This window comes from Mobula hypostoma, chromosome 20 (assembly GCF_963921235.1).
Source record: "Mobula hypostoma chromosome 20, sMobHyp1.1, whole genome shotgun sequence".
Lineage (NCBI taxonomy): Eukaryota > Metazoa > Chordata > Chondrichthyes > Myliobatiformes > Myliobatidae > Mobula > Mobula hypostoma.
This window is the reverse complement of record NC_086116.1, coordinates 60,117,428-60,144,160: the sequence shown is the minus strand read 5'-3', so window position 1 is coordinate 60,144,160 and position 26,733 is coordinate 60,117,428. Positions and strand designations below refer to the sequence as shown.

General features: G+C 39.6%; 2 protein-coding genes across 6 annotated transcripts in view; one reads left to right on the top strand and one right to left on the bottom strand.

Moving 5' to 3' along the window:
- chchd3a (coiled-coil-helix-coiled-coil-helix domain containing 3a) overlaps window positions 1–9,578 on the bottom strand; it is a 325,052-nt gene extending 315,474 nt beyond the window's left edge. The window contains exon 1 of one of the 2 annotated variants that reach the window (XM_063073043.1): window positions 9,350–9,578. In XM_063073043.1, coding sequence (XP_062929113.1) covers window positions 9,350–9,430 — 81 coding nt within the window. In that variant the 5' untranslated portion in view covers window positions 9,431–9,578. The remainder of the gene's footprint in view (window positions 1–9,349) is intronic. The other variant, XM_063073044.1, reaches the window with a different exon arrangement.
- Window positions 9,579–9,967: 389 nt separating this feature from the next.
- Window positions 9,968–26,733, top strand: part of exoc4 (exocyst complex component 4) — a 572,850-nt gene continuing 556,084 nt past the window's right edge. For 3 of the 4 annotated variants that reach the window (XM_063073038.1, XM_063073041.1, XM_063073042.1), the window contains exons 1-2: window positions 9,968–10,064; window positions 12,374–12,758. In XM_063073038.1, the coding sequence (XP_062929108.1) occupies window positions 9,985–10,064; window positions 12,374–12,758 (465 nt within the window). In that variant the 5' untranslated portion in view covers window positions 9,968–9,984. Of the gene's footprint in view, window positions 10,065–12,373; window positions 12,759–13,523; window positions 13,584–26,733 lie in introns of those variants that run through there. The other variant, XM_063073040.1, reaches the window with a different exon arrangement.

Genomic DNA, 26,733 nt, shown 5'->3' with positions numbered 1-26,733 from the left:
ATTAAGCAACATACATCAAAGTTGCTGGTGAACACAGCAGGCCAAGCAGCATCTATAGGAAGAGGTACAGTCGACGTTTCAGGCCGAGACCCTTCGTCAGGACCCTGACGAAGGGTCTCGGCCTGAAACGTCGACTGTACCTCTTCCTATAGATGCTGCTTGGCCTGCTGCGTTCACCAGCAACTTTGATGTATGTTGCTTGAATTTCCAGCATCTGCAGAATTCCTGTTGTATTAGTTTAGATTAGTCTAATTGAGAGTTAGAGGTAGCCAGGAATGATTTTTATTTGTTGACCACTAATTACATTTAATTACACTTATATGTATAGAACACTAATTCTGATATTGCTAATTAGAACAGTTAGTTATGCTTAATTTGAATGTTAGGATTGCCATATCACTAATGTAGTTTCATTAATTTTTTTCAAGATTACTGTAAGATCATTTGTCTTTCTTGGTTTCATAATAAAGGATCAAACGAACTGTTTTCGACTTTGGAACTTTGTTATTTGGAAGTGTGCCAATAAGTTTCAGTCCCCATGCTTAGTCTCTTGGTGGATCTGGAGTGGCGTCTCAACTTTCTGCGAAGGCTGAGAAAAGTCCATCTCCCACCCCCCATCCTCACCACACTCTACAGAGGTTGTATTGAGAGCATCTTGAGCAAGCTGCATCATGGCCTGATTTGAAAATTGTACCATCTTGGATCCGAAGACCCTGCAGCAGATAGTGGTATCAGCTGAGAAGATCATTGGGGTCTCTCTTCCCGCCATCACAGACATTTACACCACATGCTACATCCGCAAAGCAAACAGCATTATGAAGAACCCTACACACCTCTCATATAAATTCTTCTCCCTCCTGCCATCTGGAAAAAGGCACCGAAGCATTCGGGCTCTCACGACCAGACTATGTAAGAGTTTCTTCCCCCAAGCCATCAGACTCCTCAATACCCAGAGCCTGGCTTGACACCAGCCTACTATACCCTCTACTGTGCCTATTGTCTTGTTTATTATTTATTGTAGTGCCTGCACTGTTTTGTGCACTTTATGCAGTCCTGGATAGGTTTGTAGTCTAGTGTAGTTTTTGTGTTTTGTCTTACGTAGTTCAGTGTAGTTTTTGTATTGTTTCATGCAGCACCATGGTCCTGGAAAACGTCTCATTTTTAGTATGCTCTGTACCAGCAGTTAATAGTTGAAATGACAATAAAAAGTGACTTGACTTGGTTTATTTTAAAGTAACTGCTATAGCTAGCTTAATAGTTTCTGTAGCAGAGAACTCATTTCATATCAGGCACATGATCTGTAAATTGTGGAAATAATGTTTACATCTCTACACAGCATATGCCTTAATATAAAATTTCAAAGAAAATTCAAGTTTTTAGCATGTGATAAATATCGCCACTTGCAAGGCTGGCTTTAGCAGTTTCGAATTTTATGGGCAGTCTCCTTTGCAGAAATAATATTTTACCAATACCTTTCTGTTAGGACATTACTCATGCTGGATAAAAACTTGCTCATGGTCAGACATAAAAGACGAAATCTCAGGAAGCAAATTCAATTCAAGTTTAATTGTCATTTAACCAATCATGAATACCCATGAATACAGTCAAAGGAGACAGCGTTACTCTGGGGTCAAGGCGCAAAAGGCAATACTAACTGTCACACAGCACAAAGCACAGAGCTCATACAAGGTAGCAAGCACATGTAAGATATCAGTAAAATACAACCACACAAAAACAGAATCCAGACCCTGAGTCCAGAATGCTGCAGAAATCTGCAGTCGGCCACAATACAACTTGTAATCAAGATTAACTTACTGAGATACCAGAAGAGGTATTATCAGGGCTTATAAAGTTTATAGAAAAATTGGTAGGTACCACAAAATCTCTCATCATCACAATATAACAGAAGTATTCCCAGGACCATAATTGAAAGTTTGTTCCTACCAAGAGCAACTTAAGTATAATACTCTTCAAAATTTACAACTACCACCTTTCACTCAACATCAGCAAAACTAAAGAGCATATTACTGACTGTAGGAGGAGGAAGCTGGAGGTATACGAGCCGGTCTTCATTAGGGGATTGGAGGTGGAGAAGGTCCTCGGCATTAACATATCAAAGGATCTGTCTGGGGCCCAGCATGCAAGTGCCATCACAAAAAGGGCACAACAGCTTCTTAAAAGTTTGCACAAATTCAGCATGTCATCTAAAAACTTTGACAGAGTTCTATAGATGAACAGTGGAAAGTTTCCCGGCTGGTTGCATCACATCCTGATGTAGAAATACTAAAGCCAAAAAACAAAGTCTACTGAAAGTGGTTGATATAGCCCAGTCCATCACAGGCAAAACACATCTCTAAGGAGAGCTGCCACAAGAATGCAGAATCCATTATCAGCCTCCTTAATATGATACTTTGAAATTTAAAGTTGAAAGTAAATTTATTATTAAAGTATCAATGAAACCCAGTAACTAGGCTATGCTGTCTTTTTGCTGCTGTCATTCAACAGGAGGTACAGGAGCCTTAGGTTCTATGCTACCAGGTTCAGGAACAGTTAATACTATTCAACCACCATGCTCCTAAACCAACATACCCTTCACTCTCCTCCACTCTGAACTGATTCCAAAACCTACGGACTCACTTTCAAGGACTCTACAACTCATATTCTCAGTGTTGTTTATTTAATTTATTTATTTACTTTTGTCTAAAATTTTCAATTTTTCTTCTTTTAGACAAAGGCTGTCTTTCTTTTGTATGTAGTTTTTCATTGATTCTATTGTATTTTTGATTTACTGTGAATGCCTGCAAGAGAATGAATCTCAAGGCATTATATAGTGACCTATGCACTTAATACAATAAATTTACTTTGAACTTTAAACTGGAAAGTATCATGTTAGGTGGCTGAAGGCATGGCTGTCAATAAAGTATCTATCAAAGCATGTGATATGAAATTAATTATTAAAATAAGTAAAACATGATGGCTCGTTAGATGTGCAGGATTTCAATGGGTTTATCATTTACTTACAACTTATTGGCACTGGACAAAATGATGACATCATCTTTTCTTACACTTGTTAGCTAGAATTGTATTTACATTTATTGTAAAATTTGTATAGTGTAATGATAACAAAAACAAGATTCAAAATAGCTAACTTTTAAATTGGGGCTGAGAAGAAAATTGGATCATCCATAACGAGAAGGCATAGCTTTAAGTTGCTTGGAAGTTAAGTACAGAGGAGATGTCAGGAGCAAGTTGTTGTTGTTTTTTTATATACACAGAGTGGGGTGAGTGCGTGGAATAGGTTACCAGTGATGGTGGTAGAGGCGGATGCAATAGGATCTTTTAAGAGATTCCTGGATAGATACATGGAGCTGAGAAAAATAGAGGGCTAAATGGGTAACCCTAGGTAATTTCTAAAGTAAGTACATGTTCCGCACAGCATTGTGGGCCAAAGGGCCGACATTATGGTGTAGGTTTTCTGTGTTTCTATGTAGTGGCAGAACAGACTTGATGGGCCAAATGGCCTAACTCTGCTCCTATATCTTATGGTCTTAATCTGTAACGGAGATTCTAAGGATAGAATCTTTCTTTGCAATAGTTCTTACACTAAGCACATATGCTGTTGAGGTTTATCTCATAACCCCAATACTGGAAACCTTCTCATTTAATCTTTGTCTTAATATGGAAGCAACAGTAACTGAGATATCAATCTGTCTTTCAAATCCTGACAGTATCTCACTCTCTGCTGAAATACATGTACTAGTATTGTTCTGCTTCCCAAGTTCCACATGTTAAGAAAAGCATTTGACACTTACTTTACAAACTTCTGTTACTTCAGCAATACATTGAGATCTTCAGCAAACTTTGTATACCTTCACCTAAGTTATTGTTACAAATATGACATAGTGAAGTCCAACACTGTGACATCTATATTTCCATCACTTGCAGATCTTCTCTTGCTTGTGACATCTATAAACCACTTTATTAAACCAAAAACCCTTTCTTTTCTATCATTTTCAATTTTGCTCTAACTATTGGAATTTAATTTTTACATTCAATTTGCTAACTTGGGAATCTGTAGCAACAACCCCTGCACTATTTAAAAGAAAGGTTGGTGGAAATGTGCAATACGTCAGGCAGAATTTAATAAACACTGCTGAAGGGTCACCAGTAACAGGTTAACTCTGTTTTGCCTTCCACAGACTTATTCTCATGTATTCAGTTCAAGAATCTTCTATTTTTAGGTTACTTTCAGTAAATGCAGGATTTCAATTTTCACCATTACCTCTATTGTTAATGAAAAAAGTATAATCAGTTTTGTTAACGCTTGGTTATCCTTGAATGTATACAGTATCTGAAAATCTCAATTACCAAGGTGGAGACTTTCACAGATTCTTACTACTAAAGTTTGATTTCTGTTCTCAAATCTTACTCAATAGGCCCAGTTGAAAAAAGGGCATTTTGCCAAGGTCCTATTACTTCCATCCTGAAGTACTTCTTCAACTCCGTTGGAATGGAGCTTTGGAATATTATGTGAAATGCATGCATTTTCTTTTTAATAGCATTAAATTGTATTTATAATGTATCTTGTACATCACAGAAAACAATGTCCCAGTTAAGCAGACTTGCACCATTATCGATGAAGACATAGCAAGGCAACACATACACAAGTTATGTAACATGCATTAAAAGTACTGGTAAGGAGTTAAACCTAATCCAGAGCACTATATTCTCAGAATGCAGTTCTGAAGCCTAGGGCAGAGTCTCAGTTTAATGTTAGCCTGAAACATAAGAAAAATAAAAACAGGAAACGCTGGAACAATGAGATAGGGCAGGTGACAGAGGTATGTGTTGGGGAGCACTTCGGGTCCAGCGATCACAATATCATTAGTTTCAATATAATTATGGAGAAGGATAGGACAGCACCTAGGATTGAGATTTTTGATTGGAGAAAGGCTAACTTTGAGGAGATGTGAAAGGGTTTAGAAGGAGTGGATTGGGACAATTTGTTCTATGGGAAGGACGTAATAGAGAAAAAGAGGTCATTTAAAGGTAAAATTTTGAGGGTGCAGGATCTTTATGTTCCTGTTAGGTTGAAAGGAAAGGTTAAAAGTTTGAAAGATCCATGGTTTTTAAGGGATATTGGAAACTTGGTTCCGAAAGAGAGAGGCATCTTCAATAAATATAGGCAGCTTGGAGTTAATGAGGTGCTCGAGGAATATAAAGAATGTAAAAAGAATCTTAAGAAAGAAATTAGAAAAGCTAAAAGAAGATACGAGGCTGCTTTGGCAAGTAAGGTGAAAATAAATCCAAAGGGTTTCTACAGTTATGTTAATAGCAAGAGGATACTGAGGGATAAAATTGGTCCCTTAGAGAATCAGAGTGGACAGCTATGTGTGGAGCCAAAAGAGATGGGGGAGATTCTGAACAATTTCCTTTCTTCGGTATTCACTAAGGAGAAGGATCTTGAATTGTGTAAGGTAAAGGAAACAAGAAGGGTAGTTATGGAAAGTATGATGATTAAGGAAGAGGAAGTACTGGCACTTTTAAGGAATATAAAAGTGGATAAGTCTCTGGGTCCGGACAAGATATTCCTGAGGACCTTGAGGGAAGTTAGTGTGGAAACAGCAGGGGCACTGACAGAAATATTTCAAATGTCATTAGAAACGGGAATGGTACCGGAGGATTGGCGTATTGCTCATGTGGTTCCATTGTTTAATAAGGGTTCTAAGAGTAAACCTAGTAATTATCGGCCTGTGAGTTTGACGTCAGTGGTGGGTAAATTGATGGAAAGTATTCTTAGAGATTATCTGGATAGACAGGGTCTGATTAGGAACAGTCAACATGGATTTGTGCGTGGAAGGTCATGTTTGACAAAACTTACTGAATTTTTTTTGATGAGGTTACTAGGAAAGTTGACGAGGGTAAAGTGGTGGATGTTGTCTATCTGGACTTCAGTAAGGCCTTTGACAAGGATCCACATGGAAGGTTAGTTAGGAAGATTCAATCGTTAGGCATTAATATCGTAGTAGTAATATGGATTCAGCAGTGGCTAGATGGAAGACACCAGGGAGTAGTGGTAGATAATTGTGTGTCAGATTGGAGGACGGTGTGTAGCGGTGTGCCTCAGGGATCTGTACTGGGTCCAATGTTGTTTGTCATATACATTAATGATCTGGATGATGGGGTGGTAAATTGGATTAGTAAGTATGCAGATGATACTAAGATAGGTGGAGTTGTGGATAATGAAGTAGGATTTCAAAGCTTGCAGAAAGATTTAGGCCAGTTAGAAAAGTGGGCTAAAAGATGGCAGATGGAGTTTAATGCTGAAAAATGTGAGGTGCTACATTTTGGTAGGACTAATCAAAATAGGACATTCATGGTAAATGGTAGGGCATTGAAGAATGCAGTAGGACAGAGAGATCTAGGAATAATGGTGCATAGTTCCCTGAAGGTAGAATCTCATGTGGATAGGGTGGTGAAGAAAGCTTTTGGTATGCTGGCCTTTATTAATCAGAGCATTGAGTATAGGAGTTGGAATGTAATGTTGAAATTGTACAAGGCATTGGTAAGGCCAGATTTGCAGTATTGTGTACAATTCTGGTCAGCGAATTATAGGAAAGATGTCAATAAAATTGAGAGAGTACAGAGGAGGTTTACTAAAATGTTGCCTGGGTTTCATCTCCTAAGTTACGGAGAAAGGTTGAACAAGTTAGGTCTTTATTCTTTGGAGCGTAGAAGGTTGAGGGGGGACTTGATAGAGGTGTTTAAAATTATGAGGGGGATTGATAGAGTTGACGTGGATAGGCGTTTTCCATTGAAAATGGGGGAGATTCAAACAAGACATAAGTTGAGAGTTAAAGGGCAAAAGTTTAGGGGTAACATGAGGGGGAACTTCTTTACTCAGAGAGTGGTAGCTGTGTGGAACGAGCTTCCAGCAGAAATGGTTGAAGCAGGTTCGATGTTGTTGAAAGTTAAATTGGATAGATATATGGACAGGAAAGGAATGGAGGGTTATGGGCTGAGTGCAGGTTGGTGGGACTAGGTGAGAGTAAGAGTTCGGCACAGACTAGAAGGGCCGAGATGGCCTGTTTCCATGCTGTAATTGTTATATGGCTATATGTTATATGGTTAATGAGCAAATTAAACAACATGTAGAAAACGAAACACAGTTAATGTTTCAGTTAGCAAATTATTTTTCTCCCTTTCCCAGTATTTTGTGTATTTATTATGAACTTACAACATCAGCAAGCTTTTGTTTGACTAATATAAACAGTGTACCAGACACCCATCTGAAGTGACAAACTAATTGGCTTAAGTACTTGCAGTGGTATTTTAACCTGTCAACTTCTTACTTCAGAAGAAAGCAAGCCCTTTGTGCCTCATGTAAAAGGCATTTGGACAGACTCAAGGACAGGAAAGACAGAGAGATATAGGCCTGATGCAAGCACAGACAACAAGCTTGGTCAGGTTGGGCCATTGGGCCTGTTTCTGTGTTACTGAGTCTATGAAGCAGGTAAAAAAACAAAGTAATATGGCTCTTTAAAGCTATTTTGTCTCCCCCATCCATCAAGATCGATATATTCTTTCAATGCAATTTTCCTGCATTATTTCCTTATCCTATGATTCCTTTATTGCCTAGAAATCTGTTAATCTGATTTGAATGAACTCAATGACTGTATCATTACTTTATACTTTACTTTATACTTTATTGTCACCAAACAATTGATACAAGAACGTACAATCATCACAGCGATATTTGACTCTGCGCTTCCCGCTCCCTGGATTACAAATCAATAGTAAATATTAAAAATTTAAATTATAAATCATAAACAGAAAATAGAAAAATGGAAAGTAAGGCAGTGCAAAAAAACCAAGAGGCAGGTCCGGATATTTAGAGGGTACAGCCCAGATCCGGGTCAGGATCCGTTCAGTAGTCTTATCACAGTTGGAGAGAAGCTGGCCATACGAGTCTACAAGCTCCTGAGCCTTCTCCCGGAGGGAAGAGGGATGAAAAGTGTGTTGGCTGGGTGGGTCGTGTCCTTGATTATCCTGGCAGCACTGTTCCAACAGTGTGCGGTGTAAAGTGAGTCCAAGGATGGAAGATTGGATTGTGTGATGTGCTGCGCCGTGTTCACGATTTTCTGCAGCTTCTTCCGGTCTTGGACAGGACAACTTCCATACTAGGTTGTGATGCACCCTAGAAGAATGCTTTCTACAGTGCATCTATAAAAATTAGTGCGGGTTTTAGGGGACAGGCCAAATTTCTTTAGTTTTCTCAGGAAGTAAAGGCGCTGGTGGGCCTTCTTGGCAATGAACTCTGCTTGGTTGGACCAAGTCAGGTCATTTGTGATATTGACCCCCCCAGGAAGTTAAAGCTTTTGACCTGTTCCATTTGCGTACCACCAATGTAAATTGGGTCATGCGGTCTGCTACTCCTTCTTACGTCAACAACCAATTCCTTCGTCTTGCTGACGTTGAGGGATAGGTTATTGTCTTCGCACCATGCCACCAGGTTCTTAATTTCCTTTCTGTACTCAAACCCATCATTACCCGAGATACGGCCTACAATTGTTGTGTCATCAGCAAACTTATATATTGAGTTTGATGGAGACTTGGCTACACAATCATGGGTGTACAGTGAGTACAGCGAGTACAGCAGGGGGCTTAGTACACAGCCTTGTGGGGCACCAGTGCTCAGAGTGATTGTAGAGGAGAGCTTGTCCTGTTGGTCAGAAAATTCCAAAGATTCACCACCATCTTGATCACGTATATCTATTGCAGGTAAATATGTTTTCTATGATTCAGCTACAAGTGCCTTTCTTAATTAAAAAGTGCACTAATTTGTTGTACAGCTCTCCACCTTATCCCAACATTGAGTGGTATGCAAGTATATTCACTTGGCGATTCCCTTTTAGTTTCTGAACATAAGCATAATAAAAAGAACATCACCAAGATATATAATCTGTTTATGTTTGAACACAAAATAATTAAAAATAGATTTAATAAAATATTATTACAGCTTCATTCCCCAAACATAAACTCCAACAACACCTCAACTTTTTTTGCTCAGAGCAAATTTCAGATTAATTGCCTTTATTGTCTCAACAACTGAGTTATAACTAATACCTTATATTAAGAAATTATTTCCAGAAACAACACAGAAAGCTTAAAACTCTTAAAAAATTAAAAAGTTCATACAACACAAAAAACTAAAAAGGTTTTGTAAGACTTAATAAGGTCAGAGTGGAAAATTATTTTTCTTTAATACAGTTAACTGTGGGATTTGTTAACAACCAGATAAAGGTGACAAGGCTCCCATGAAGAAAGTTTGTCACAGTGACTCACTCACCCGAATGCCCTTCACCACTGTGATCTGATCATTCTCATCTGCTTCAAAAGAAACGCGTTTGGTGCTTCCACTGCTTCCCATCTTATCAATATTGAACAAAAACAAATTAACTCAGAGGTTTAAGCTACAGTATAATTATTATTCATGGAAAAAATAATTCCAGTCAGGCGGTCACCGATCACACCATCACTCCTCTCATCCAAACCATCCAACAATAAAACCAACGCCGATTTGCCAGTTATCAGGTTAGTACTTTCACGTACAATTAAAGCGAACCATTGATTGGGTGGTGAGATGGAATGACCCGATGCCAGTGTGCTCATTCTGTTAGCCTATATAAATAAAGTTATAATTGTAGCCACCTCAGAGAATTATGGGAACTGTAGTTCATTATGTTTATCCACAGAGCGGCTAATCTGAAGTAGTAAGCTGCCACCCTCTTTGTAATATTGAATACTTCATTCATTATTATAATGTGTATATATATATATATATATATATATATATATATTTAGTACAGCTTGCGATGAGCTTATTGTCAGTGTCTCCATTGACGTCCATCCTCAGCGGTTGTCCTCATCCTCATCCGGGTGGCTGTCAATCACGGCGCGCGGGGGCTGGCGGGATTGGAGAAGATGGCGAGTGACAGTGGGAAGTACAGGTCCGCAATTAGCAAAAGTAAAGATCCCTCTGGTTTACTTATCTCCGTGATAAGGTGAGTGTTGTGGAAGGGAAACATTATTCCGAAATGCCTTTCATTTTCTGGAAATTAGCTTCTGTTTCTTAGTCGATGAAGTAATTGTTTTGCTGTCACTTGACAGGATGTCCAATCTGAAGGGAAACACTAACCGAGGGAGGAAATCCTCCACAATGAATTCTTTGACTTGCGATATGTCAACAAGAGCTTATGCTTTATAAATTTCACGGATTTTGTCCTTTAGTTTCATTTGGGTGAAACAAACCTAAAAAGGACTAACGGAACTTTTTAGAGACCTAGAAGGTACAGGGATGGGAATAGATGAGAGGGATATGGACAAATGGGACTACCTAATAGCACATAGGATAAGGATCTTGGTCGACTTGGACTAGCTGGACCAGCTTCTCTGCTATATGACTCTATATACTTAATCTACCTACAATGGACATACACAATGCAAAGGATCTTTAAAAGTCCTTTACATAAAGATAATTTCATTGTTTGTAGTTTAGATATATGTTGGACACAAATAAAATTAGGCTTTCAAGAAGAGGAAATAAAGCATATAATCTTGAATGATGAATTATGTTCAAGTGATGAGCATTAAAATTACTGCTTTTCCCTTCAGTGGTGCATGCTCAAAGTTGGATTTAAAAGATCCTGTAGCATTCTGTGAGAGAATTCTGCTATTTTAGAGGTTAAAATTTGCCATCATGTTTTATTTAGAAACATGGTGACCATGGTGAATGTGGAGGCAATGCCGCTTGCAGCAAAAGCAAGGCTATTTTATTTGGCAGTTATTTGGACTGATTCTTTGTTCCTTTCATCATTTGGTTCATTTTTGGAATATAGTTCTGACAAGCTTGTACTTGCACAAAGAGCTGGGTGTAGTGTATAGGCAAGGATAAGGAATAGATGATGTACAGCTAACAGTTCTTACTCTTTGTTGTGGCATGTTGTGGCAAATAACCTGGTCATCAGGTACAAGGTGGAGTACTTACTGCCAGTGTGGTTCATACTGCAATAACCCTCAAGAACTTTCTTGTTTCATCTGGAGCTAAAAGTGAAATATGTTTTCGGAACTGTGACTTGTCAACCCGTAGAAATTTTGATTGAAATGTACCCCCTGTAGTTCTCATCCAGATGTCTGCCTTTGTGCGTGACTGCAGCAAGTGATGATAGGAATCAAATTTCACTGTTTTCTGATTCTACCTGTCCCCAGTGTTATGAAGGAGGAATATGGCCATGCTACCTCAGAACATTATACTGTTGCACTCCTCCTTTCCATCATGACACATAATCCAGAGCACCTTTAATCACTAATCTATTAGCCAATAGCTTGCACAAATGTCATGAGAGTCTTGCAGGACAATGCAATTATGGATCCTATGGTACTCTTCCAAAGAATTTCCTAAGAAAACACCTAAAGTCATTCACAGAATATCACAACATCAAAGCTTTCAACCAGCACAATCACTTTTAGATCATGGTGAGAATCGCCTGATTCATTAGGTGTTCATGTATGGACAGAATGTTGATCTCACTGCTGTTGTTAAAGCTATACTGGAAATGAGATTATGTCTGTCTCCTTGTAGAATGCACTTTATCAGAAAGATCTAGGAAGAAATGGAAAGGAACATGTCAAAGTTTTTCCCAATTAACTGTACTATGCTGAACTTTGTACTGTACAGGTTGTTTCTTAAGATACACTTTAAAAATAAATATCAGTTGCCATATAGAAGCCATCAATGCACTGAAAGATGTCCGCCAGTGTGCCCAAGACACCTATTGTTTTGAGACTGGCTCTTTGTTCCAGACAGCTCAGGCAGGAGAAACATCATCTTTACATCTACCTTGTCAAAACATGTAAGAATTTTGTCTGATTCACTGAATTTTTCTTTCAGTCATTTGAGACCAGAGAGTAGAGCCTTTCTCTGCTTATTCTTTCCACCCATAAACAAATTTAAGTTCCAGATCTGTATTTTTCAGAGTACATTTTATCTCAGTTTGGGTTCCATTTGCAATTGGTACAAGTAAGATTGGTCAAATTTCCTTCTTTGTTATCATAGATTTTTTGTGATTTCTGCTATGCCCTTTAACATGGTATAGTTCTCACTTGTGTTGTCTTTTTGACAATGAATCTTCTGAAGAGAAATAACTAAAACATTACAAACATTAAGGAGTATTGCTAAACAGACTGAAAAATATCTCATTCAGTATTCAAATACTGATTACAATTCAAAGGTTCAAGTGATATTGATGAGAATACTGATATCCTTCGTTCTTTCTGAAAGTATAATCTAATACTTGTTGTGTCTTCTTATTAGAACTCTGTCAACCAGCAATGATGTCCAAGATCGAGAAGCTGAAAAGGGTCGTTTGGAGGAAGCTTATGAGAAATGTGACCGTGACTTGGATGAATTGATTGTTCAACATTACACAGAACTTACCACAGCGATCCGGACATACCAAAGCATCACCGAACGTATCACTAGCTCACGTAACAAGATTAAGCAAGTGAAAGAGAATTTGCTTTCATGTAAAATGCTGCTGCACTGCAAAAGAGATGAATTACGTAAATTATGGATTGAAGGAATTGAACATAAGCATGTCCTAAACCTGCTGGACGAAATTGAGAGTATCAAACAGGTACCTCAGAAACTGGAGCGATGCATGACAAGCAAACATTATCTTCATGCCACAGACATGCTGGTTAGTACCTGCATTGTTTACCCAAACAGAAATGTATGGTTTAATTTATTTTGTCAATAAGGTTTGAAATAAGACATTCAGTTATCGTTAATTAAAGATCATTGCATTCAAGTCAAACTGTTATCAATAAAGTAAATTGCAGAACTTTGGAACTTACCTTGTGCGATTTAGTTAAACTTAAGAAAGTGTTATAATCACATTTTACATACTGGCTCATTTAAAAGGGCTCCATTAGACTGGAAACATCTTACAGGAAAGCAGCAGTGAGGATTACAAGTTTTAATTTTGACTTGTGAACAGTTGATTTTTCACTTGAGTAAAGCCTGCTGGGATTTTCTCCATGTCTTAGAGTAAAATAAATCCTTCTATAAATTGGCTCTTTGTTTCATAATCTGAAGACAAATGTAGGTATCAAAATGACCAAACTTTATGTGCTGTTAAGAACTAGCTTGGGGTAATAAATATACAGGTGATATAAATGGAATCTATACAGTTTCAATTAACTGCATTTGGACAAAAAAATGAACCAATATGCGTGATCAGACAAAGTAAAATTAGTGCAGCAGGGTCTGCAGATATGTCATGTGCTCAACTGATATGGTCAAGATTGAATCATGCGGATCATATTTTTATATTGCTACACTGGCATTTCATAATTTTGCTTGACTAAAGGAAGAACATAAAGAAATTTATCTGAGTAAATATATTATTCTGTCAATGTTTAAATGCTGATAGTTGACAGTGCTGTAAATTGTACATTGCTAGCTCAAGAAAGAAGAGAAAGCGGGGAGCTGAAGGCTTTGCCGGACATGAGCTGAGGTTACGGTAACACAATAGCTGAGAAAAATCATAATGTCATTCAGCCAAGTCTCAAATAATAGGGAAATCTTGTGGGGCTTCTGTGCAATAAAACTTAATGTGTCATGCATTCTGAAATCCTAAGAAATATTTCAAAATCTGGTCTTTTGATTTGTCCTGCAATTGGCAAAATGAGCAGCTGACAAAAATGAACGGGAAAATGCAGTTTAAATGGTAACATCATTTCTACAAATGGTACACAGTGAAGAAGATATCAAAAGTTCAGGTTCAAGGAGTGGAGGCCCAGAGGTGGCCTTTACTAGGTTGCGAGGCCTGTCAGTGTTGTGTACTGGGGTAGGTGGGTGGGAGGGAGGGTGAGGAAGGGGCTTCTTTTGCTGCTGTTGTCTTGTTTTGTTCTGATGTTGTTGCTGCTGCTTGTGTTTTTCTGCTGAGCATTGCAGGCATGCTGTGTTGGTGCCGGAAGAGTGGCAATGCTTACTGGCTTAAGGTGTGTTGGTTATTAACACAAACAACGTATTTCACTGTATGTTTCCATGTACATGTGATAAGCAAATCTGAAGTGGATTAAGTGTGTGCTGCTGGAGTAGAGCATAGAGATGCTAATTTTTTTTCAGGGAGGTATCCTCGTTAACTTTTCATTGTACTGATCATCCCTGGCCCCTTCTTTTTGCCTGTGTCCTCAACCCCCGAAATGCATTTATTTTGTCCATTGCTTGCTGCATTTAATAAGGATTCTTACTCTTGCTATCTATGCCTTTTCTGTACATACTTATGCAAATCCACTGCTGCTATCTGCTTGATTTTCTGCTTGCATACCCTCAATAGCCAGTAAAACTTTTACCTCATTCTTTCATCTGACCTGACCCCTGCCTTAATAATCCTTGCTGTAGAGCATTGCCTGTTCTTCAGGACCAACGGTAGTTGCAGCCAAAATTTGTGCAATCCTATCCCATTGAATATTGTTATTTCAGGAGCACTTTCTTGGGATTGCGAAGATTAATGATTTAAATATTAACTTTATGTGACATGTACAAAGAAGCATCAAAACTTACAGTGAAGTGTATCGTTTGCATCAACAGTCAACACAGTTTTACAAAAGCCTCCAATTTCATTGGCTGGATAAGTGAACAGCACTAGCATCCTCTCCCAGGCAACATTTCTAGTATTGTAGCCTTGCTTCCAGCACCAACAAAGCATGCCTACAGCTTTCTAACCCTAACCTGTACATTTTTGGAATATGGGAGGAAACCAGAGCACTTGGAAGAAACCCACGCACTCAGCGGGGAGAATATGCAAACTCCTTACAGAGAGCAGTGGGGATTGAGCTCTGATCTTGCAGCAAGTGCTGTAAAGTATTGTGCTAACTGCTAAACTAACCTGCATCTGGTCCGGTTAGTGGAATTCTGAGTTGACAGATGAAGCTAATATGAAATCTAAGTGGAAAGTTTAAGAAGTTATGTGCCTGAGAATTAATGTGCCCCTTCTGTTGATAATGCTGGGATCTGTGTATTCTTGATGCTTGGGCTCCTCATTCTTAATGTCCACCTGAGTGCTGCTTTGTCTTGAGCAGGCAGGGAATTATGTACGTGTTGCTCTTTTTCCAAAGATCCTTTCAAAATGTCCTTGAATCTTAATCATTATAACAGAATTCCACGTAGATGATGGAAACACAAGAGATTACATGTGCTGTAATCTTCATTGGCATTTGTTATGCTAGGTCTTGACTCGAAACATTGACCATCCTGCAGCCTGGCCTGCATAGTTCCTCTAGAAGCCTCTTTTGTGCTCCAGGAATATAATTTTCTTTTGAGTCTCAGTCCCAAAATTTCCTATAACGCTGCAGAGATTCAGTGTGACATCCAAAGTTTCGACAACACGATAAATAGTCATAGTCATAGTCATACTTTATTGATCCCGGGGGAAGTTAGTTTTCGTTACAGTTGCACCATAAATAATAAGTAGTACTAAAACCATAAATAGTTAAATAGTAATATGTAAATTATGCCAGTAAATTATGAAATAAGTCCAGGACCGCCTATTGGCTCAGGGTGTCTGACCCTCCAAGGGAGGAGTTGTAAAGTTTCATGGTCACAGGCAGGAATGACTTCCTATAACGCTCTGTGTTACATCTCGGTGGAATGAGTCTCTGGCTGAATGTACTCCTGTGCCCACCCAGTACAGTATGTAGTGGATGGGGGACATTGACCAAGATGGCATGCAACTTGGACAGCATCCTCTTTTCAGACACCACTGTCAGAGAGTCCAGTTCCATCCCCACAACATCACTGGCCTTACAAGTGAGTTTGTTGATTCTGTTGGTGTCTGCTACCCTCAGCCTGTAAGCTCCTTACACGCTTCCCAGTGGTGCTGGGTTGAGCATCAAGCTTGTAAATCAGCCTTGTAAAAAACAGACAAATGCTGAAGAAACAGCAAGGTTGCTGCCTGATGTCGCACAAAGTGCGGAGAGGAACATTGGAATGTGGAATTGACCTGGCAATAGATGAGGTTTAATCTTATATAATGACAGCTTGAGGGACCTAGTGGCTGCCTTCTGCTTCGTTACATTGTTAGAAAAGTATTGTATTGTGTCCAGTTCTGGTCACCTCACTATAGGAAGGATGTGGAAGCATTGGAAAGGGTACAGAGGAGATTTACCAGGATGCTGCCTGGTTTAGAAAGTATGCATTATGATCAGAGATTAAGGGAGCTAGGGCTTTACTCTTTGGAGAGAAGGAGGATGAGAGGAGACATTATAGAGGTATGCAAGATAATAAGAGGAATAGATAGAGTGGATAGCCAGCGCCTCTTCCCCAGGGCACCACTGCTCAATACAAGAGGACATGGCTTTAAGGTAAGGGGTGGGAAGTTCAAGGGGGATATTAGAGGAAGGTTTTTTACTCAGAGAGTGGTTGGTGCGTGGAATGCACTGCCTGAGTCAGTGGTGGGGGCAGATACACTAGTGAAGTTTAAGAGACTACTAGACAGGTATATGGAGGAATCTAAGGTGGGGGCTTATATGGGAGGCAGGGTTTGAGGGTCAGCACAACATTGTGGGCTGAAGGGCCTGTACTGTGCTGTACTATTCTATGTTCTATGTTCTATAAAATAGCAGAAGGAGAATTTGAGTCCTTGGAACTTAATGCTGGTTCATTTTTTACTGAAATAATAACAGAAAATGCCATGGTGACTGCCAGTGCATAGCTTTGGTGTTTGCAGAGATGTGTAGTATGTGTTATTGTAATTTTGCAACTATATTATGTTTGCAGATTTAATTGTTGTGGACAACACATCTTTCACTTGGCCCCCTATTTGTTAATGTCTGCAGGTATGCTGCAGAATCAGCTGTTAATAGCGCCATAAATATAGAAGCAGAATTAGGCCATTTGGCCCATTTCATTGTGGCTTATCCACTTTTCCTCTCAGCCCCAATCTTTTGTCTTCTCCCCATACCCCTTCATGTCCCGAACAATCAAGAATCTATCAACCTCTGTCTTAAATATCCATAAAGACTTGACGTCCACAAATGCCTGTGGCAAAGAATTCCACAGATTCACCACTCTCTGGCTAAAGAAATTCCACCTCATCTCCATTCTAAAAAGAAGCCCCTCTATTATGAGGCTGTGTCTTCTGACCTTAGAGACTCACACCATAGGAAACATCCTATCCACACCCACTCTATCAAGGCCTTTCACCACTCAATAGGTTTCAATTAGGTCATTCCCCATTCTTCAGAATTCCAGTGAATACAGGCCCAGAGCTATCAAACACTCTTCATATGACAAGCCATTCAATCCTGGAATCATTTGCATGAACCGCTTTTGAACCTCTCCAGTTTCAGCATATCCTTTCTAAGATAAAGGGCGGAAAACTGCTCACAATACTCCGTGAGGCCTCACCAGTGTTTTATAAAGTGTCAACATTACGTCCTTGCTTTTATATTCTGGTCCTCTTGATATGAATGCTAACATTGCGTTTGCCTTCCTCACCACAGAATCAAGCTGCAAATTAACCTTTAGGGAATCCTGCACAAGGACTCCCAAGTCCCTTTGCACCTCAGATTTTTGTATTTTCTCTCCGTTAGAAAATAGTCATCCTTTTCATGACTTCTACCAAAGTGCATGACCAGACACTTGCCGACACTGTATCCCATCTGCCACTTCTTTGCCCATTCTCCTAACCTGCTTAGCTCCTTCTGAAGCCTCTTTGCTTCTTTCCAACTACCTACCCCTCCACCTATCTTCTTATCATCTGCTGCCTTTGCAACAAAGCCATCAATTCCACTATCGAGATCGTTGACATATAATGTAAAAATAATCAGTCACAACACAGACCCCATTACTATCTCTCCAGCAACATTTTCCAGCAATCTGATATCCACTCCCACACACGAGGAACTCTGCAGATGCTGGAAATTCAAGCAACACACATCAAAGTTGCTGGTGAACACAACAGGCCAGGCAGCATCTCGAGGAAGAGGTACAGTCGACATTTTGGGCTGAGACCCTTCGTCAGGACTAACTGAAAGAAGAGCTAGTAAGAGATTTGAAAGTGGGAGGGGGAGGGGGAAATCCAAAATGACAGGAGAAGACAGGAGGGGGAGGGATGGAGCCAAGAGCTGGACAGTTGATTGGCAAAAGGGATATGAGAGGATCATGGGACAGGAGGCCTAAGGAGAAAGAATAGGGGGAGGGGGTGAAAAAACCCAGAGGATGGGCAAGGGATATAGTGAGAGGGACAGAGGGAGAGAATGGAGAGAGAGAAAAAGAATGTGTGTATATAAATAAATAACAGATGGGGTACGAGGGGGAGGTGGGGCATTAGCGGAAGTTTGAGAAGTCAATGTTCATGCCATCAGGTTGGAGGCTACCCAAACGGAATATAAGGTGTTGTTCCTCCAACCTGAGTCCACTCCCACCTCTCTTTTACAAGTATCTGAAGAAACCTTTGGTATCCTCTTTAATATTATTAGCTAGCTTACTTTTGTATTCCATCTTTACTTTTTTAATGAGCTTTTTTAATTGCCTTCTGCTGTTATTTAAAAGTTTCCCAATCCTCTAACTTTCCACTCATCTTTGCTCTATCCTATGCCCTTTCTTTGGTTCTTATGTAGTCTTTGAATTCTCTTGTTAGCCATGGTTGTGTCATCTTTCTTTTGGAATTCTTCTTCCCCTTTGGGATGTAGATATTCTGTGCCTTTCGAATAGCTTCTTGAAATTCCAGCCATTGCTGCTCTGGCTGTCATCCCAGCCAGTGTTATTTTGCAAGCAGTTTTAGCCAACTCCTCTCTCATGCCTCTGTAATTCCTTTTACTCTATTGTAATACTGATTCACCGGACTTTAGCTGCTTCTTCTCAAATTTCAGGATGAATTCGATCATATTATTATCACTTTCCCTTCGGGTTAGAGTGGATTAGATTATGAGGACATGCAGTCCTCTTTTATTGTCATTTAGTAATGCATGCATTAAGAAATGATACAATGTTCCTCCAGAATGGTATCACAGAAACACAGGACAAACCAAGACTGAAAAACTGACAAAAACCACATAATTATAACATATAGTTCCAACAGTGCAAAGCAATACCATAATTTGATAAAGAACAGACCATGGGCACGGTAAAAAAAAGTCTCAAAGGCTCTCGAAAGTCCCATCATCTCATGCAGACAGTAGAAGGAAGGAAAACTCTCCCTGCCATGAGCTTCCAGCACCGCACACTTGTCGATGCAGCACCCTGGAAGCACCCGACCACAGCCGACTCTTGAGTCCGTCCGAAAACTTCAAGCCTCCGACCAGCTCTCCGACACTGAGCACCGACCACCATCTGTGCTGAGCGCTTCGACCCCGGCCCCGGCAACAGGCAATAGGTAAAGCCGAGGACTTGGGGCCTTCCCCTCTGGAGATTCTCGATTGCCCAGTAGCAGCGGCAGCGAAGCTGGCATTTCAGAAGTTTCTCCAGATGTTCCTCCGTGCTTCTCACGTCTGTCTCCATCAAATCAGGATTGTGCACAGTACCTACTTACAAATACGATGTCATTTTGGAGCAGCCGCGCGCGCTGTGTCCTTTTACCTTAAGCTCTCTAATCAATTAAAGTTCATTGCACGACACCCAATCCAGAATTGCTGAACCCCTAGTAGGATCAACCACGAGCTGCCCTGAAAAGCTATCTGATTGCCACTCTAGAAAATCCCCCTCTTGGAATCCAGCACCGACCTGATTTTCCCAATCTAGCTGCATGTTGAAATCCCCCATGACTATTGTGACATTGACTTTTTGGCATGCCTTTTCTTTCTCCCATTGTAACTTGTAGACTACGCACATCCTTACTACTTACTGTTTGTGGGGTGGGGGGGGCGAGGTGGTCGTCTGTATATAACTCCCATCATGGTCTTTTTATCCTTGCAGTTCCTTAGTTCTATCCACAATGATTCAGCACCTTCTGACCCTATGTCACCCCTTCCTAATGATTTGATTTCATTTTTTACCAACAGAGCAATGCCATCCCTTCTGCTTACCTCCGGGACCTTTTGATACAATGTGTATCCTTCGACATTAAGCTCCCAGCTATAATCTTCTTTCAGCCACGATTCAGTGATGCCTGCAACATTAAAAATGCCAGTCTGTAACTGAGTTACAAGTTCATTGGCCTTATTCTGTATACTGTACGCATTCAAAGATAACACCTTCACTCCTGTATTCACCCTTTTCAATTTTGTTCGCCTTTTGTGGTACAACACACCCTGTTGACTGCAATTTTGCCCAATCATCAGCTTCTCCTTGCTGGGAGTCTCACTACACATTGCCTCTGTTTGTAAACCAACTACCTCATTTTCAGCACTATCACCCTGTTTCTCACCCTGCCAGATTAGTTTCAACCTCCACCCAAACAACTCCAGCCAACCTGTCCATAAGGATATTGGACACCCTCGGGTTCAAGTGTAACCTGTCCTTTTTGTATGATCATACCTTCCCCAAAAGAGATCCCAATGATCCATAAATCTGAAACCCTGACCCCTGCACTAATTCCTTGGCCTCAAATCATCCTATTCTTATCTTTACTAGCACATGGCACATGCAACAATCCAGAGATTGCTACTCTGGAGGTCCTGTTTCTCAGCTTTCTACTTAGCTCTCTAAAATCTCTCTTCAGGACTTCCTCCCCTTGTGTACTTACGTCTTTGGTGCCAATGTGTACCAAGGTTCCTTGCTGATCACCCTTGCCCTTGAGAATGCCATGGACACGATCCGAGACATCCCTGATCGTGCTACCAGGGAGGCAAAATACCATCCGGCTGTCTCTATCGTGCACACAGAACCTTGTCTCTGTTTCTCTGACAAAGGAATCTCCTATCAACACTACAGTCCTCTTCACCTCTCTGCTCTTCTAAGACACAGCACCAGAGACCCAGTCACTACAGCTCCCTCCAGTAGGTCGTCCCCCTCAATAGTATCTAAAGTTGAATATTTATTATTGAGGAGAATGGCCACAGCTGTACTCTGCACAGGCTGTGCATTTCCCCTCCTTCTCCTGACAGTCACCCAGTTACCTACCTCTGACAACCTAGGGGTGACTACCTCCCTGTAGCTCCTGCCTATCACCTGCTCATTCTCCTGTATGAGTCGAAGGTCATCAAGCTGCAGCTCCAATTCCTTAATACATTCTTTCAGGAGCTGCAACTTGGTGCATCTGGTGCAAATTTGTTTATCTGGGAGATTGGATGTCTCCCAGACTTCCCACATCCTACACAGAGTATTGGCCCTTTCGAATGAATCCCTCTTGCTGATTGGTCACTCCTCGACTTAGAGAAACTGTTGGAAACTCAGCCTTTGAAATCTCGATCACCGTCCTGATTAAAAGGTAGCTTTTTTTAACGCACCCCTGATGTGGATTGTCCAACTCAGAGAAAAATGGCTCCAATCTCTGCTTTTTAAATTTTGAATGTGGACCTGAGTGGAAGATAGCTCTTTTTATGCACTGCCTCTTGCTGATTGGTCGCTCCTCAACTCGGAGAAACTGCCTCGAAACTCTGCCTTTAAAATCTCAATCGCCGTCCTGATTAAAAGTAGCTCTTTTTACACATCCCTGACGTGGATTGTCCAACTCAGATTAATGCACCGATCTTGCTTGATTATAATTTATTTTAGCACTTTCAGACAAGATGTTACCATGTCCAAATCGGGCAGTTTGAGATTTGGAAAGGAAATTGTTTGTGACATTATACAACCATTGTACTTTGGTGGTAGAATTTAGTAAAGACGTGTTTAAGTAACCTGAGTGAATTGTGCAAAGCATTCTGTGACATATGTATATTTCAAATGCTGCATTGCAGATGTCACAAGGGGGATTCTCACAGACCAATTCCGTCCTGAAATCTGATCTATATTCACTGATACAGGTGGAGTTTGTTCCATTTCATACGTACTGTAAGTTGACCAAACCATGCCTTGTGCAATTGGATGTCCATTACTTGCGTCAACCCCTATTCTGATAAGGGTGAAAGTTTTTGAACATAACAAAGAAGCTTAAGAGATCAATACTACAGCTTGGCTATATTATAATTTGGAATTAAGCTGGCAATCAGGTCAATATTGATTTCATGAAATGATAGAGCAAGCAATTTAATAGTCTTATGGCTAATGGTCCAAGTGGCATTCTCTTACTTCAATAAATGTAAAGAAAAGATTGTTCCAAATACAGTGGTTGTAAATAAAGAAAGGGATTCTAATACAGAACTACTAAATCCTGAAGTTTGATCTACTCTTTGAAGTAGGTAGGGATTACTGCATTGCCCACACTATGTTGTGTGTTAGCATTAGTTTAACATTGGAGATCAAGTCATACAACATCTTAGTCACAGGCTGGGATCTGTAACTAGCAGTTGCTTGGAACAACTGTGGTTCAGGAGTTTGAATATATATTTTTAAATTTACAGTTCCAGGACAGCTCTACTGAATTAAAATTCATTGTGAAGAACTGTCCACCCAAGAATAATAAAACTTTTGGACTTTAGCCATTGGCTTGAAGGTTTGGTTTCTTCTGCTATGATGTACTTGAAGCAGATGACATGTTTGTCAAAACTGTTCATCGCCTATCCCAGGGGTGGCCAACCTTTTACATTCCATGCCTCAATTTTTTCACACACGAGTTCAGATGTGCCATACAACTCTTGTACCCCCACAATTCTTGTAAAAGTATGTTAATATAGAACTCGTGCATGAAAAAATTGCATCTGAACTTGTGTGTGAAAGAGTTGACACATGGAATGTAAAAGGTTGGCCACCCCTGGCCTATCCTTTTAAGTTATCGTTATTAGATTAATAACTAAGTCAGACTTAACAATCCAGTAAAGGCCGATAAGTGCAAGAACAGAATTTAGTGGATCCCAGTTTTCCTTTGCCAGTTGGACAGGTTCTGTACAATTCTAAGATGGTCATTTATTTATCTCCATCAGGATTTCAGCTGACAGCAATTGGGCATCGTGCAAAGAGTGACTTGAACTGTACTGGTAGAATCTACGATTGTGATTGTGAATGCGATGGGAGTCCAGAGTACAAAAGAAATTGAATATTGCAGGAGAATGCAGTTCAACTGTAGTTGGACCATAATTTGAGATTGCATTGCATTTAAATATATATTTTAAAGTTGTTATGTTGCACCATAGCTTATTTCCCAATGCTCTTAACATTTCATTGATACACTGTTATTCAGTAGGCAAAGCACAGAAGAAGTTTATCTGCAGTAAATGCGTACAAGTTGTAACCAAATGAATAACTGCGTATGATAGAGATAAGGAGATATTTCTTTAGCCAGAGGATGGTTAATCTGTGCAAGTTATTATCATGTTTGACTGTGGAGGCCAAGTCACTATGTATATTTAAAGTGGAGGTTGATAGGTTCTTTATTAGTGAGAATATGAAAAATGACAGGGAGAAGGCAGGAGAATGGAGCTGAGAGGGAAAAAATATCAGCCATGATTGAAGAGTGGAGCTGACGTTATGGACAGAAAGGCCTAATTCTGGTCCTATGTTTTGAGGTTCTGTATAATTTGCAACATGGCATAGGTTTTCAGTCCAATGATCATGCTTCAAGATGGCCAATGTTGCTACGAGTTCATAGTTTAACTAGAATTGTCAAATTGAATGTGGAGATCTTTTGGAATGAAAAGGAACTTTCATTCAGGCAATCCTTTTGATTTGGAGCTGAGCATGTCCAAGAGAAGGCCAAGTTTCTTGTGTAAATATTTAGTGGTTCACTGAAGAATTAATTGTTCCTAAAGTGATGCAGAGAAATTTATTGCACTGAACATTAAACGGGGGGTGGGGGGGGGAGAGTGATCTGTAAAATTCAAGATCCATTACTTTTGTTGTAAAGTATTTGATATCCTTCTCCCTATGGAAAAAGTACTTGTTAAATCCTTGTTTTCTTTCTTGATGATTTTTAATAGATGTTCACTCTTTAAATCCAGTTAGACCATTTAAACCTTATTGGCTCTTCCCCTTGTCTTTCTTCTTTTCCCAAGGAAGTCTCATCTTTTACTGATACATAGAATCTCCCAGTTATTGTACTGACCATTGTTTACTGTTCCCTGATCACTCAAAATCAGTTTTGCATATGACAGCTTTATATTCTATATATGTGTTCAGCATAAAGCTTTTCTTTTATTCTAAGAAAATCTGTATTATAATGGGCTGGCACAATATTTTGGCTGGGCCTGTTCTATTCTCTTGTATGGTTAAGAAATTGGAGGCCTTGGATAAAGTTCAGATAAAGAATAAAGTTTAAAAGCTTTTAAGTTATTCTGCTAACCTTGTAGCATTGTTTGAAACAAGCAAACATTGGAAAGCTTAGGTTGAGGTGTTTGAAAAATTGAGGTTATCACACTTTTCATGTTAATAAACTGAGTTATATAGAGGAGTAAAAGTTGTCATTACATTTGAAGATATCTGGTATGCAGATTTCATGAAAATTATAACTGAGTGGTTATAATTTAGGAGTTCTTTTCTTAACATTGAACCTTTACTTGACAACAAAACAATTTTGCAGACCACCTCGTCTCTCATGCTTATTGAATGTAGACGGAGAAAGGAAAAGTTTCTTATCTCTCAAGAGCTCTTACTTGGAACACACCCCCCACAACTTACTAGCTTCTAAGATAACCACCAGCAAATACATCCTCTGCTTGAATCTAACATTTTCTTCAGGGTCTCTCTATTAATTTTTCTCTTCTTAAGTTTTCCCATTCCTCGGCAGGAGATAAATCATTTATCCTTTTACCTTCATCCTTCTTGCTCTTCAGTCTTTCAGTTGTGTATTTCCTCAAACCTTAGTGTTCTGAGTTTCGTTCTCCTGAAGAATTGATGACTTTTACATAGCAATTTGTTTCCCCACATTTGATGGCCTCCATTCAGTTCGAAAGGGCAGATTTAAGCTTCCAGTTATCACAAAACTTCTTCACTCCATTTCCACTCTGATTCTGCATCTTTGGCCTCCTGCTGTATTCCAACACAGCTCAACATAAGCTCATGAAGCAGCTCTTCCTCTTATGACTTGGCATATTGTAGAGTCTGGATTCAAAATTAAATTAATTCTTTTTATTCTTCCTAATATTACACTGGTCTCTTCTCAGTTTTTCCTTGTACCCTGTGGCTGCCTTTTAGGAGATGAATCTCAAGGTTGTAGAATGTTTACGTACTTTGATAACAATCCCCTGGGATATAGTTTGTTATTTATAAACCTTCAGTTGATGTCATCACAACTTGTATCATTCAGTTTTTCTTCATGTCCATCCTATCAGAAGCATTCCTCCTTTTTCTCTCTGCCCCTCGCCACCTTTCTCTCTCTTTTCCCAGTTTTCGAGAAAGTTCTTCAATCCGAAATGCAATCTCTGTCCATATGAATGCTGTCCCCACTGAGGATCACTTGCATACTTTGCACTATTACAGATTTCAAGCATTGCAGTTCTTTTGTTTTCAATGTTTGTGTGATGTCTGGACTCTAGTGAACAAAGTTTTGGTAGTTTTCTATATGCCTCTAAGGAAAGCTGAGCTTTGAACAGGCACCTTTTGGAACCACATGTTTGAAAAATAAACAGCAAAGGCTGGAGTAAGGAGCATATGAATGATGAAGTACAGAGAATAAAGGAAAATATGCTGGATGTTTACTTTGAAGAGTGAAGAAGAGAGATAGACATGTGACGTGCAGGGTAGTTTGATTGCTCAGTGACGTGGGTGAACTCCTGCTCCCTGTCTTTTGATTCTGAGGCAAGGTGTCGGGGAACTCATAAATAGTACGAAAATTATGATTCTGCGACTGTCATCATTAAATTTTGTTAGATTAAGCCAGAACTCAACTCTTTCAATTTAGCTACTGTTCCTAAATGGCTGTGAGGAGGACTTTGCAAGGTTGACTGAGGTTGGAGTATACTTGCCAGATGTGATTGTGGTGCTATATTTGATTCTGGATGGTGTGTCTGGTTTTATTCTTTTATCTTCCTGAATAGTTTGATATGACTGCTTCTTCAAAGGCCAAGTAAGTGGTTTACTTATGGCCATCTACCCTGTTATTCCTTGGTCTGAAGTCATTTGGATGCCTGACAAATAATTTCTTACCCGAAATCCCAGATGGGTTTAATGACAATTTTCATGGTCACCATTACTAATAGTAGTTAATGAATTGAATCTTAATTCTCCAGCTATCATGATAGGATATAAACTTGCTTCCCTGCATCTATAGCTCAGGTCTTTCAATTTAGTCATTTGATGACACCACTATTCTCATTAGCCTGGTATTTTATGGAACATGAGGATAAAGGGGATACTATTTGCATTTAATTGTTTAATAGACATTGTTCTGCCCATATAAGGAATAGAAATGTTCCATTTCAAAAGAAATCCTTGATGGCTGTTATTTTATGAACTGAACAGCATTGATAGTGCAGTTTAGAGAATTTATGAGATTCTTAGATTAACAATGATTTTCTGGATAATTATCACATTGCCCAGAAGGAACTAATTTATAGCATCACTTTCAGATCAGCAGGACTTTTAAAGTGCTAAATAGAATGATTTTTAAAAAGCAGGAGATTGGAACAGCACATGCTCCAAGGCCGTAATTCGCATGGGTTCAATAGAAGATCACCTGCATTTAAGGCCTTCAT